This window comes from Phascolarctos cinereus, unplaced genomic scaffold (genome assembly GCF_003287225.1).
Source record: "Phascolarctos cinereus isolate Bilbo 61053 unplaced genomic scaffold, phaCin_HiC Scaffold_3;HRSCAF=262, whole genome shotgun sequence".
NCBI lineage: Eukaryota > Metazoa > Chordata > Mammalia > Diprotodontia > Phascolarctidae > Phascolarctos > Phascolarctos cinereus.
In genome coordinates this window covers 105,032,645-105,047,749 of record NW_027555736.1, presented here as the reverse complement: position 1 = coordinate 105,047,749, position 15,105 = coordinate 105,032,645, and the positions used below count along the sequence as shown (strand labels likewise).

General features: G+C 36.3%; 1 protein-coding gene across 1 annotated transcript in view; it reads left to right on the top strand.

Annotated features, from left to right (window-relative positions):
• Positions 1-15,105, top strand: part of SORCS3 (sortilin related VPS10 domain containing receptor 3) — a 670,210-nt gene that overhangs the window by 290,486 nt on the left and 364,619 nt on the right. The window contains exon 3 of the mRNA XM_020987979.2: positions 12,411-12,510. Coding sequence (XP_020843638.1) covers positions 12,411-12,510 — 100 coding nt within the window. The remainder of the gene's footprint in view (positions 1-12,410; positions 12,511-15,105) is intronic.

The following is a 15,105-nucleotide window of genomic DNA, read 5'->3' as shown; positions in this document are numbered from 1 at the left end:
AATAATGTCAAAATGCCTACATGTGAAGCCTTGAAAGGTAATATGAATTGGTTTCACCCCTAAAAGTCCTCTTGGAAGAGCTCAAAAACGATTTTAAAAATCAAAGAAGAGAGGTAGAAGAAAAATTGGGAAAAGAAATGAGAGTTATGCAAGAGAAGTATGAAAAAGAGTCAACAGCTTAGAAAAGAAAGCACAATAATTGACTAAAGAAAACAACTCCTTTAAAAGTAGAAAAGGCCAGGAGGCAGCTAGGTGGCACAGTGGCTAGAGCACCAGCCCAGGAGTCAAGAGGACCTAAGTTCAAATCTGGTCTCAGACACATACCACTCACTACCTATGTGACTCTGGGCAAGTGACTTAACCCCAATTGCCTCACAAAAAAATGTAAAAAAATAAAAGTAGAATAGGCCAAGTGTAAAAGGAAGTATAAAAGTTAACTGAAGAAAATGATGTGTTAAAAATTAGAATTGGGCAAGTGGAAGCTAATGACTCTATGAGACATGAAGGATCAGTCAAACAAAATCAAAAGAATGAAAAAATAGAAGAAAATGTGAAATACTTCATTGGAAAAACAACTGACCTGGAAAATAGAACCAGGAGAGATAATTTAAGAATTATTGGACTATCTGAAAACCATGATAAAAATAAAGAGCCTGGACAGCATCTTTCAGAAATTACCAAGGAAAACTGCCCTGATATCCTAGAACCAGAGGGTAAAATAGTCATTGAAATAATCCACAGATCACTTCCTGAAACTGATCCCAAAATGAAAACTCCAAGGAATATTGTAGCCAAATTTCAGAACTGTCAGGTCAAGGAGAAAATACTTCAAGCAGCCAGAAATAAACAATTCAAATATCAAGGAGCCATAGTCAGGATTACATAGGACCCAGCAGCTTCTACATTAAAGGATCCTGAAGTCATTGGCATACAGTATTCCAGAAGGCGCAGGAACTTGGATTGCAACCAAGAATCAACTACCCAGCAAAACTGAACATAATCTTTCAGGGGAAAGGATGGATATTCAAGGAAATAGAGGACTTCAAACTTTCTGGATGAAAAGACCAGTGCTGACTTCCACTTCTGAGAGCCAAGATGGCAGAGTAAAAAGGTAGTCACTGTCACCATCCCCTATCAACCTCTGAAAACCCAGAAAATATCACCCCAGAAAAAACAAACAAACAAATCCTGGAACAGCTGAACTAGAAAGAAAGATGGGGAAACAGCAGTGCAGCAGCCCAGCAAATGGTTCTCTCAGTGCCTCAGCAAAAATAAGGAAAGCAGCATTACAAAGGGCCCCAGGCAGATAAGCACCCTGCAGCATTCATCTGAAAGGAGCTGAAGAAAGCAACCTAGAGTCTTCCTAAAGTCCCAGCCTTGCTGATTCCAACCCAACACCAGGTAAGCTGTTAGAACCCTACAGCCTCCAACTGTCAACCAGGAGGAGATCCTGAAGCCCAGGTGGTAGAGCAGGCAAACACCAACACCTGGACCTCCTAGTGCCTCAGTGAGGGCAGGGGAACCAGTGGAAACCAGCTCAGAAAACCACCAGGTGCCTCAGCACTCTACCACAAAGGAATCTCCCAGTGCATTAGCAGAAACAAGGGAGGCAGCATTGCAAGGGCCCCAGGCAGATAAACACCCTGCAGCACCCATCTAAAAGGAGCTGAAGAAAGCTAAAGGAAAGGAAAAGCAGGCAACCTAGAATTGCCTGAAAGTTCCAGCCTTGCTGATTCCAGCCCAACACGAGGTAAGCTGCCAGAACCTACAGCCTCCAATTGCCAACATAAGAGGCCCCAGCACACAAAGCCAGTGACCAAGACCTAGGCTCCCAACACAAGAAGCTTGGGTCAGTGCCCTCTGTTCCCCAGCAGGAGAGCTCAATCTCTTTAAAGGCCAGGGAATAAAGAAACCATGAGTAAAAAGAAACATACCATAGATTCATATTATGAGAAGAGTGAAGATCAAGACAGAAATTCTGAAGAGGACAACATTGTCAACAAACCCACATCTGCAACATCAAAAGGGAATATGAACTGGTCTGAAGCCCAAAAAGCCTTCTTAGAAGAGCTCAAGAAGGATTTTAAAAGTCAAATGAGAGAGGTAGAAGAGTCCTTAAAAAATACAATTGGCCAATTGGAAAAAAAGTACACTGAAGAAAACAAGTCCCTAAAAATACAATTGGCCAATTGAAGAAGGAAGTACAAAAACTAACAGAAGAAAACAATCTGTTAAAAACTAGAATTGGACAAATGGAAACTAATGACTCTATGAGAGAGCAAGAATCAGTCAAACAGAAACAAAAAAAAATGAAAAAATAGATGAAAACGTAAAATACCTCATGGTAAAACAACCGACCTGGAAAATCGATCAGGAGAGACAATTTAAAAATCATTGGACTACCTGAAAATCATGATGAAAAAAAGAGCCTGGACAGTATCTTTCAGGAAATCATAAAGGAAAACTGCCCAGAAGTCCTAGAACCAGAAGGTAAAATAACCATAGAAAGAATCCACCGCTCACCACCTGAAAGAGATCCCAAATTGACAACGCCAAGGAATATAATAGCAAAATTCCAAAATTACCAGATGAAAGAGAAGGTGCTGCAAGCAGCCAGAAAGAAACAATTTAAATATCATGGAACCACAGTCAGGATTACACAGGACCTTGCAGCTTCTACATTAAAAGACCGCAGGGCGTGGAACATGATATTCTGTAAGGCAAAGGAGCTTGGATTGCAGCCAAGGATCAACTACCCTGCAAAAATGAGCATAAGTTTTCAAGGAAGGAGATGGATATGCAACGAAATAGGGGACTTCCAAACCTTCCTGATAAAAAGACCAGAGCTCAACAAAAAATTTGATCTTCAAGCAAGATTCAAGAAAGACATAAAAAGGTAAATGGGACAGAAAGATAAAAAATGTTGTTAATAAGGGCAGACTGTTTACATCGCTACAAGGGAAGATGACATTAGCAACTCTTGAGGACTGTATTGTTATTACACCATGTTAAAGGAGTATACAAAAAGGGGGTGGATATTAGTTGACTTTGATGCAATGATAAAAAAGAAAATCTAATCAAGTGGGTTAAATGGATCCAAGTAAGTGGATTAGTCTGATAATAGAAAATGTACTGAGAAAGGAGGAGGCAGACAAGGGTAAATTACATTACAGGAAAAGACAGAAAATCCTATTACAGCAGAGGGAAAGAAGGGAGGGGGGTGAGCATTGTTTGAACCTTACTCTCATCAGATTTGGCTCAAGAAGGGAATAACATAATCAGTTAGGTATAGAAATCTAACTTGCCCTATAGGCAGTAGGAGGGAAAAGGGGAAAGAAAAGGGAGGGGGGTTAGAAGGGAGGGAAGAAGCAGTAAGGGTAAAGGGGAAGAAAAGGGAAAGGGGTAATAGAAGGGAGGAGAGACTGAAGGAGGTGGTGGTCAAAAGCAAGGCACTAGTGGGGGGGAAAGGAGAAAAGAGAAAGAAAAATATAAACGGGGGAGGAAAGGATGGAGAAAAAGACACAGATAGTAATCATAACTGTGAATGTGAATGGGATGAACTCTCCCACAAAATGGAAGCGGATAGCAGAATGGATTAAAAACCATAATCCTCTGAGTGAAGTGAGCGGAACCAAAAGAACGTTGTACACAGTAACAACCACATTGTGCGATGACTAATATTGATAAACTTAACCCTTCTCAGCAATACAAGGATATAGGACATCTCCAGAGGCACAGTGATGGAGAATGCTATTCACATTCAATGAAAGAACTATGGGAGTTGAATCGCTATCTTTTTTTTTCCTATTCTGTTGAGTTTTGTTTCCTCTTTCTGATGGTTCCTCCTATTGGTTTTAATTTTTACTTATGACTTCACTTATGAGGAAGGGGGAGAAAAATTTTAAAGTCAAAAGCATATGGAAGCGATTGTTGATAAATCAAAATAAATTAATAAAATAAATTTAAAAAAGAATAAAAGAAAAGACCAGAGCTGGATGAAAAAATTCAGTCTCCAAATACAAGACTCAAGAGAAGCATAAAATGGTAAACAGGAAAGAAAAAAGAGCAGCATGTTATTCAATAAGGTTAAACTGTTTATATCTCCACGTGGGAAGATGATACTTGTAACTCTCAAGAACTGTATCTCTTATTAGGACACTTAGAAGGTAAATACATAGACAGAGGGTTATGATGTTAAAAAAAACAACTAAGGAGTAAAAACAGATTTTACTGGAAGAAGAGGAAAGGGGAGGCAGAATGGGTTAAATTGTGTCACATGAAGAGGCATAAAAGATTTATTACAGTAGAGGGAAAGAAAAGAGGGGTGAGCATTGTGTGAATGTTACTCTCATTGGTTTGTGCTCAAAGAGGGAATAACACACATTCAATTGGGTAAAGAAATTGATCTGATCCTATAAAGAAGTAGGAGGGGAAGGGGAAAAGAAAACAAGAGGACTGGTAGAAGGGAGGGCAGATTGAGGGAAGTGGTGGTCAGAAACAAAACACTGGTGAGGAGGGATAGAGTGAAAGGAGAGAGAGAGAAAAGTATAAATGGGGAAAATAGAATAGAGGGCAATACATAGCCATCATAACTGTGAATATGAATGGAATGAACTCTCCCATAAAACAGAAGTGGATAGCAGAGTGGATTGAAAAACAGAACATTGCAATATGTTGTTTACCAAAAAAAACATTTAAAACAGAGACACAAACACAGAGTAAAGGTAAAGTCTGAAGCAGAATATATCATGCTTCAGCTGAAGTAAAAAATAAAGCAGAAGTAGCAATCCTGATCTCAGAGAAAGCAAAAGTAAAAATAGATTTAATTAGAAGAGTCAAGGAAGGAAACCATAGCTTGCTAAAAGGTACCATAGACAGTGAAGTAATATCAATACTAAACATATGCACCAAGAGGTAGAGCATCCAAATTCTTAGAGAAGTTAAGTGAGTTACAGTAAGAAATAGACAGTAAAACTGTACTAGTGGGGGACCTCAACCTCCCTCTCTCAGAACTAGATAAATTTAACCACAAAATAAACAAGAAAGAAGTTAAGGAGAGAAATAAAATTTTAGAAAAGTTAGATATGATAGACTTCTGGAGTTAAATGGATGGGGATAGAAAGTAATATGCCTTTTCTCAGCAACACGTGGTGCCTACACAAAAATTGACCATGTATTATGGCATAAAAAACCTCACAACCAAATGCATAAATAATTAAGTGCATCCTTTTCAGATCATGATGCAATAATAATTACATGTAATAAAGAGTTATGGAAAGATAGACCAAAAATTAATTGGAAGCAAAATAATCCTCAAGAATGAATTGGCCAAGCAAGAAATCATAGAAATAATAATGTCATCAAAGAGAATGACAGTAATGAGATAATACCAAAATTTATGGGATGCATCCAAAGTAGTACTTAGGGGAAATTTTATATCTCAAATGCTTATGTAAATAAAATAGAGAAAGAGCAGCTTAATGTATTGGGAATGCAATTTAAAAAGGTAGAAAAAGAACAAATTAAATATCTCCAATTGAATGCTAAATTAAAAATTCTGAAAATCAAAAGTGAGATTAATAAAATTGAAAGTAAGAAAACTCGAACTAATAAAACTAAGAGCCAGTTTTGTGGGGGAAAACCAACAAAATAAATGAACCTTTGGTTAATTTGATTTTTTTAAAAGAAGAAAACTAAATTACGAGTATCAAAAATGAAAGGGTGAACTCGCCACTGATGAAGAGGAAATTAAAACAACAATTGGGAGTTATTTTGCCCAATTGTATGCCAATAAATCTCATTATCTAAGTGAAATGGATGAATATTTACAAAAATATAAATTGCTCAGATTAACAAGAGAGGAAGTAAAATGCTTAACCCCATTTTAGAAAAAACGTTATTGAATATGCCATCAATGAACTCCCTAAGAAAAAACCTCCAGGGCCAGATGGATTTACAAGTGAATTCTACCAAATATTTAAAGAACAATTAATTCCAATACTATATAAAGTATTTGGAAAAATAGATGAAGAAGGAGTCCTACCAAATTCCTTTTATGACACAAATATGGTGCTGATACCTAAACTAGGAAGAATCAAAATAGGAAAAGAAAATGATAATTTCCTTAATGAATATTGGTGAAAAATTTTAAATGAAATATTAGCAAAGAGATTATAGCAATTTGTCACCAGGATAACACACTATGGCCAGGTGGCATTTATACCAGGAATCTACAGCTTGTTCAATATTAGGAAAACTATTAGCATAATTGACCATATCAATAAAAACAGTAGAAATCATATGATTATCTCAATATATACAGAAAAAGCTTTTGACAAAATACAGCACCCATTCCAATTAAAAAAACAGTAGAGAGCATCGGAATAAATGCAGCTTTCTTTATATGATTAAGTAGTATCTATCTAAAACATCAGCAAGCATTTTGTGTAATGGGGATAACCTAGAAGCCTTTCCAGTAAGATTAGAGGTGAAGCAATGATGCCCATTATCATCACTATCATTCAATATTTTACTCGAAATGTTAACTTTAACAATAAGAGAAGCAAAATAAATGGAAGGAACTGGAGCAGGCAATGAGGAAACAAAACTATCTCCTTTGCAGATGATATGATGGTATACTTAGAGAATCTTCGGAAATCAACTAAAAAACGACTTGAAATAATTAACAACTTTAGCAGAGATATAAAATAAACCCATGTAAATCATCAGCATTTCCATATACAATGAACAAAGCTCGGCACCAAGAAATAGAAAGAGACGTTCCATTTAAAATAACTGTAGGCTATATAAAATATTTGGGAGTCTTCTTGCTAAGACAAAATCTGGAACTATATGAACACAATTGCAAAACACTTTTCATACAAATAAAGTCAGATATAAGCAATTGGAAAAATATCAATTGCTCATGGGTAGGCCAAGATAATATAATAAAAATGACAAGTCTACCTAAATTAATTTACTTATTCAGTGCCATGCCAATCAAACTACTCAAGAATTATTTTATAGAGCTAGAAAAAATAATAAAATTCATCTGGAAAAACAAAAGGTCAAGAATATTAAGGGAATTAATGAAAAAACATGCAAAGGAAGGTGGCCTAGCCATTACTAGATCTAAAATTATATTATAAAGAAGCAGTTATCAAAACTATTTGGTACTGGCTAAGAAATAATGTGGTTGATCAGTGAAATGGATTAGGTACATAAGACACAATAGGAAATGACTATAGTAATCTACTGTTTGAGAAATCCAAAGATGCCAGCTTCTGGGATAAGAATTCAATATTTGGGAAAATTGGAAAATAGTTTGGCAGAAACTAGGCATAGACCAACATCTCACACTGTATAACAAGATAAGGTCAAAATGGATACATGATTTATATATAAAGGGTGATATAATATGCAAATTAAAGAGAGCAAGAAATAGTTTACCTGTCAGATCTATGGAGATGGGAAGAATTTATGACCAAACAAGAGATAGAGAGCATCATGAAATGCAAAATGGATAATTTTGATTATATTAAATTAAAAAGGGTTTGCACAAACAAAACCAATGCAACCAAAATTAGAAGGAAATCAAAAAGCTGGGAAACAATTTTTACAGCCAGTGTCTCTGATGAAGGCCTCATTTCTCAAATATATAGAGAACTGAGTCAAATTTATAAAAATATAATTCATTTCCCAATTGATAAATGGTCAAAAGATATGAACACGCAGTTTTCAGATGAAGAAATTTAATCTATCTATAGTCATATGAAAAAAATACTCTAAATCACTATTGATTAGAGAAATGCAAATTAAAAGTACTCTGAGGTACCACCTCACACCTTTCAGATTGGCTAATATGACAGAAAAGGAAAATGATAAATGTTGGAGAAGATGTGGGAAAATTGGAACACTAATGCATTGTTGGTGGAGTTGTGGACTGATCCAACCATTCTGGAGAGCAATTTGGAACTTTGCCCAAAGGGCCACCAAACTGTGCATACCCTTTGATCCAACGATACTATTACTAGGTCTGTATCCCAAAGAGATGATAAAAAAGGGAAAAGGACCCACATGCATAAAAATATAGCTGGTTTTTGTGGTGGCAGAGTTGGAAACTGAGGTAATGCCCCTCAGTTGGGAAATGGTAAACAAGTTGTGGTATATGCATGTAATGGAATACTATTTTGCTATAGGAATTGATAAGCAGGCAGATTTCAGAAAATCCTGGAAAGACTTACATGAACTGATACTGAGTGAAGTGAGCAGAACCAGGAGAACATTATACACAGTTATAGCACCATTGTGTGATGATCAACTATGATTGACTTAGCTCTTCCCAGCAATACAGTGATCCAAGACAAGTCCAAAAGACTCATGATGGAAAATGCTGTCCACATCCAAAGAAAGAACTGTGGAGACTGAATGCAGATTGAAGCACATCATTTTCACTTTTGTTGTTGTCATTTGTAGCTTTTCCTTTTTTTTTCTGTTTCTTCTTTCACAACATGACTAATGTGGAAATATGTTTTCATGATTTCACATGTATAACCTATATCATCTTGGGGAGGGAGAATGGGAGAGAAGGAGGGAGAAAAAATTTGAAACTCAAAATCTCATTAAAAAAATATTGAAAACTATCTTTGCATGCAATTGGAAAAAATAAAATATCACTTGCAAAAATTTGAAAAAACAGAAAAGTGAAGACAGAACTCAATAAAGAAAGAACATTTCAATAAGAAAATGTTTTCTCACCTCAAAAATGAAAGTGGATCTACCACAAGATACTTTAAAGTGGTTAATAAGCTCACTAAGGGAAATAGGGAAGACTTGGCATTTAAAAAATGAAAAATAAAATTAGGAACTATGGCAAACATTTAATTCCACAGCTGATAACAGTCAATAGGAAATCTTAACAAATCAGGGGTTACACTGAGGATAAAGTATCTTTGGTAAAATGCAGTGTGATATAAAGGAAAGTGTTGGATTTAGAGTCAGAATACCTAAATGCAAATCCTGACTCTGCTATTTAATACTTAACTTACTTAGAAAGTCCATTAACCTCTCGGCTTCAGTTTATTTTTCTATAAAATGTTGGGTTTGGAATAGGTGACCATAAAGAACTCTTTCACTTCTAAATATAAAGTCTGTAATTCTATGAAGACAAAAGTGAAGAACTAATACAAGAACAAAATTTTAAAATAACTTGTCTAGAAGATTCAAGATCTACAATAACTGAATTAGAAGACAGAGTTCATCAAGACAAATTAAGAATTTGTCTCCTCTCAAATTATTTTTAAGCAACTCTACATTTTAGTAAATCATACATAAACATTACCTGGAAATATTACAAACCAAAGGCAAATTACATAGAGGTAGAATTCATGCAAAGTCAACAAAAGAAGGAATTTTAAAATTTAACACACCCAGAAATGTACTTGTTAAATTTCAAAGCTACAGTGGCAAAGATGAAATCTTTAGAAGTTGTCAGGAAAAATCAAACTGCACCTCAAAAATTAATTCCATTTTATATCCTGAAGGACTTCTCATTAAGAATTACAATTTAATGGAGAGACTAGACTTCAATTTACCAAAAAAAAGCAAGGAAAATTGGCCTTCACTGAAATACTGATTATTAAGCCTCTTCCTTTATGATAAAACATTTGAATGCAGCTAAAGATTTTCAAACTTGGCAAAAGAATGTAGCTCTGAACAAGAGAATTTTAACAAGGTAAACAAGAGTTCAAGACAAAGGATGAATGTGATGTATTATTTCCTTGTTGCAAGAAATAGCCTATTATATTTTAAAACTTGCGCCTTTTAAAAGGGAACACTGAAAAAAGGATTACTAAAAATTGGGAATGGAGGGGTGGTGAAAAGTAAACCCAGATAAGGAAATACACAAATATAAATGCCCTTGAGGAGGAAGGGAGCATGAGAAGTGTTCAATAGAGAATTATTGTACACTGAATCTGGGTGCTAAATACAAATAATAAGCTAACAGCATTGTTGGGAGAATGATAGGGTAATTCCTAAAATAGGTTCCTATATGTATCTAGAAAAAAGTCAGAAAAGGTCAGACTAGATTAATTAGCAAAAGCAGCATTTCAGGATCTATATGATGTGGGATTGGGGGAAGGTTGTGCTGTATTGTCTCTGTGCTTATGTATGCATATAGAGTCTAGGATTGGAGTGATTCTACTGAAACAAGTTATTCTGTACCTTATGTTGACCAAAACTATGTAACAGAATACAGTGGAGGAAATATCAACTTAACAGTTGTTACCTTGAGACTTAAGGGAATGAATTAAGCTATAAAAGGAAGAAAGGTGAATTAGAAAAGACAATACAATAATATGTATCTTATGAGAAATGTGCCTAAAATATAAGAACATACTTACTAAAAAATGAAAAGCTAGATTGAAATTCATTATACTTAAGCTAAATAAAAAAGCAAAAGTTACAATTTTAATAAAAGAAAACAAAATGGAGAACACAAATGGTTTCACGGAGAAAGCAAAAATGCATGTGTATACATGTACACGAAGGCATATCACATATATACACCTGTACATGTGCACACACATACATTCACTTTCTGCCATTGTATGTAAATAACATTGTGTTCTTTGCTCAATTTCTACTGTTGTTTTCACTTTGTATAGAAGAAATTAGATAACTTTAGTGTCCTTCTTTGAGAAACCAGTTTGCTAAGCAAGCGACTCAACTGAGCAGTTCACTAGGCATTGGGGATGATTCTGTTGCCTGTTCTTGGAATTGTCCTAAGAGTCTTGGCTGGCAAACATTTTGCTCTGGGAGATCTGGTCATTAGGGGCTTTGGAGTCAGGTTCATTTTGGGTTGTCCAAGGGTATGCTGGAGTCAGCTTGAACCAAAGAGCTGATTATTAAATTTTCAGTGTGAGCGTTCACACCTTGAGATTCAGCAAATGCTACAAATCAAGACTGATTTATTGTGTTATTGACTGTCTAGATTTAAGAAAGTGTTAATTATATAGAGTAAACTTAAAAGTGTGTCCATATGGGTAAAAAATTCTGGAGAGCTAGTTGCTAAACATTTATCAGCACACCCCTGGGGGTTCCTGACTTTCAGGGATAGCATTAACCTTAGGAAGAACAATGCTTCACTTTGAGTATAATTTCAAGGAGCTCTCTGGAAGGCGCTACCACCCTGGAAAACATACTCTATTTAGATGACCTGAAATGTCGGTCTTATCCCTTTGATTGAAGACTTTGATCCCTATTTAAATAAAAACCTACCTAGCAAAGTTAAGAGTATAAGATTTTAAGATATTTATTATCAGTCTCATGTTTCATTTGCTAACACAAATTTATTAAACATCTACTATGTGCCATAACATTTTGCTTTTCATTGAGGCAATGAAACTGAATTAAAAAAAAAAAAAGGAAAAGAAAACTATTCAGTCCTGCTGTTAAGGAGTTCAGATCCTGGGGGTGGGAGGATGACACATACAGAGATGTAGAAATACAAAATAACCAAAAAAATTTCCAGCAGGAGGGGGCACTAGCATATGAGGGAATCCAGATTGGCTTCTTGCAGTATGTGGCACTTGAACTGAGGCCCTCAAGGAAAGTGAGGGATTCTAAGAGAATGTTGTGAGGGGTAAGTGCATTCCAGGTGTAGGAGACAGCCTATGCAAAGGTGTAGAAATGGGAGAGGGAATGTTGAATATAAGGAATAACAAGTAAGCCATTTGATTAGAATGTAGAGTGCATACAGTAGAGTAATATGTAATAAAGCCAGAAATAAAAACCAATTTGAATGAGCTTCAGATCCTTTTTTGAGATGGAAAGGCAATAGAAGGTTTCTGGATTTCTAAGGAGAAGGAAGAGAGATTTCTTGGGGTGTTCAAAATTTTGTTTTTCGAGGGGTGAGGAGGGCAGTCCCTTTCCCCTGATCAAGGTCTTCTTACTGGCAACCTCAGTGAAAGAGCCAGAAATAGGTAGACCGGAAGTTTTAACATCCTCCCTGCATCTTAAAGGTGGTATCCTCCATTGCCGAATTGAAGACCTGCTGGGGGAACTTATATCTCCCCTATTGGGATGTAGAAGCAAAGAACTTTAAATATGTAGGTGGTAAAGTCTGTGACTGTTCCTTTTTACCAACACAGATTCAGAAAGGGCAGAAAAGTAGGTCTGAGAAAAGGTAGGGAGCAAAGGGTGGTGTGAGCTCAGGTAGTGAGCAGATGCATTAGTATAATTGCACTTGTAAAATTAATGGGGCTTTTAATCTCTGAAGAACACTTTTAAGCACTCATGTGATTTGGAAACAAAAGTAGAGGTGCAGGAATCTGTTTCCCACTTAGGCACAAACCCCATTTTGTAAAACAATCTCCTTTTATCTCTACTTTTCTTTCTCCTCCCCACAGGTCAACAGACTATGGCACTACCTATGAGAAACTGAATGACAAAGTGGGACTCAAGACTGTCCTGAGTTACCTTTATGTCAATCCTACTAACAAACAGAAGGTAAGCCAAGGCCTCCCAGAGAACAGGCCTGCAGACACTGGAAACCAGAGAGCTATCTGGCATGCTTCTTTCTAGCTTCAGGTCTCATTCCATCTCTTTTCAGAGGGAAAAGGATCGTCAGTTTGGGTTAGTAGACTGTAACTACATTTGCCAACAGGGAGAAAATAAACATAATTCCCTGTTTCCCTGTGTTACAGTTTTTCTTCTGAATCATAGGAGGGCAAAGAGAACCATAGCTATCCTTCTTTATTTCTTTTTCTTTTTCTTTCCTCCTAATGCAACAATCAAGAAACTGGATATATTTGCATACAGTCAAGTCTCACTGATGTGGGAAAACTGGGAGGAGGCCAGCTTGGACTGCTAACAAAACTAAATAATGTAATTTTTTGGTTAAAAAATGCAGTTTAATTATTTTCAAGTATACACAGTCAAGTCTATTAAATGCCTACTATGTGTCAGGTAACATATGCAGCTCTTGTCATACAAAAAGAGGCAAAAGATAGTCTTTGTACTCAAGGAGCTCATGACCTAGACTCAAGAGTTCATAAAAACATTGCTAAATAGAGATTTTTGGTGAATCTACATTAATATGTAGAAAAATATGATTTACAGTCTCAGTGATTGAGCCTGTGCTTTTCTTCTGATGGAAGTATGTTAAATATGTCCCCTTTTGTTGTTTAGTTGTTTCAATTGTGTCTAACTTTTTGTCACCCATTTGGGGTTTTCTTGGCAAAGATACTAGAGTGGGTTGTCATTTCCATCTCCAGCTAATTTTACAGATGAGGAAACTGAGGCAATCATGGTTAAGTGACTTGTTCAGGGTCACCCAGCTAGTGTCTGAGACTGGATTTGAACTCAGGTCTTCTTATCTCCAAGCTTGGTGCCCTTTCCACTGCACCACCTAAATACATTCCCTACAATGTAGTTTTTTGCAAGGAGCAGCAAACCATTTCTTTAAAGAAGCAGATACATACAAGCTAGGCCCTATCTAAATTGACATTAATTCTGAATAATAATGATAACTCAACTTTAATGTAGTATTTTATGGTCTACAAGACAAATGTCTTACAATAACCCTATAAAGTACTGTTCTCATTCTGAAGATGTGAAAATTGAAGCTCAGAGAGATTACTATTTGCCCACAGTCACATAGCTAGGAAATTCAGAACTAGGACTTGTACTCAGGCCTTTTAGCTCCAAGTGTAATCTTTTTCCTACTATACAGTGAATTAATCATAATGTAACACAGAGCGTGCTCTGAGTTGTTTTCCTGATCCCAACTGACTTCCTGTACAGGCTTGGCACTTGGGTACATTGAAAATGGTGAACTCTCGCCATGTCATAGTTCAGCGGTGAATGATCACTTTATCATTTCAGAGTGCCTGCATCTTTCACTTCACTGTGGAGCCTCCACATAGTCAGAAACAGCCAGAGCGTTTGTCGTTTTCCAAAGGCAGACACGCTAAGCCAGCAGACAGGATTGGTTGAAATCAGGGAGGATAATTCACATGAGGATAGTTTATGTTCTTTGTCAGTTGCTCAAGTACAAGTATATATTTGTATCATCCATGTATAGCAGATAGTATGGTAAATCTGACAAGGCCGTCTTGACATGTACGTTTAAGGATGTCTAGTAACTTGAGCTTGAGTCTCTATCTTTCCTTTTCTCTTTGTCTCTGTTGCTGGCTTTCTGTATCAAAAGCTAGCCTAATTTTGGGGTCCAGGTGTAATGCTATTTCTGGGCTGAGGAGGCCCAATTATCTTCAGGTGCCTTGATAGCTGTCAACATTATTGTATCCAGATGGTATCCATTGTATCAGCCAAATATTGGTATCTCCATGGCCAGGGTCAGAATAATTAGAAAACCAAACAAAATGAAGTTGAAAACTTTCTTCTTCTCTATGGTAATGAGTTAATTTTTATCTTTTTGCTTTTATTTTAACTACATTAATTTCAATCCTTTTCATTTCTCTCCCAGATGCTTTAATCAACCATTATGAAATCCTAGTGTCCTATGGCTGCTAGGTCACTTAGATATCATCTAGTCTAACTCTGTCATTTTTGCAGAGGAAACTGAGATTTAGTGAGGGGAAGTGACTTGCTTCAGTCTTGCTGTGAACTACTGGTAGAGCTGGAAGTCCAATCAAGTCTCCTGCCTCCCAGTTCAGTATTCTTTCCTTCATGCCATTCAGACACAATGAAAGTGATCTTAAATACTTGGGGAAGTAAGAGAACTGTGTACTTTGAGAAGTGCAAAGATGTGGAGGTGGAAATGTGATGGAAGTCTTTAAGTGTGTATTTGTATCAGCCTCTGTTTAATTGTTTAAGGTTATGTGCTAAACAATAGATAGAAAAAGATGAGAAATCTGAGTATTATATGTATACATGGAAACATTATCTCTATGATTAGAATCATTGGAGACACAACATAAACGCAGATAAATAAATACAAAATTCATTGAGGAAGAGGACATTAACAATTGGGATTTCAGGAAAAGATTTTCACTGGAAGGGGCACCTAATAGTTGGAGGTGAGAAGGGGGTGCATTTCAGAATCTTGGGGCATCCTATATGAATATGCAGACATAGGAGGTA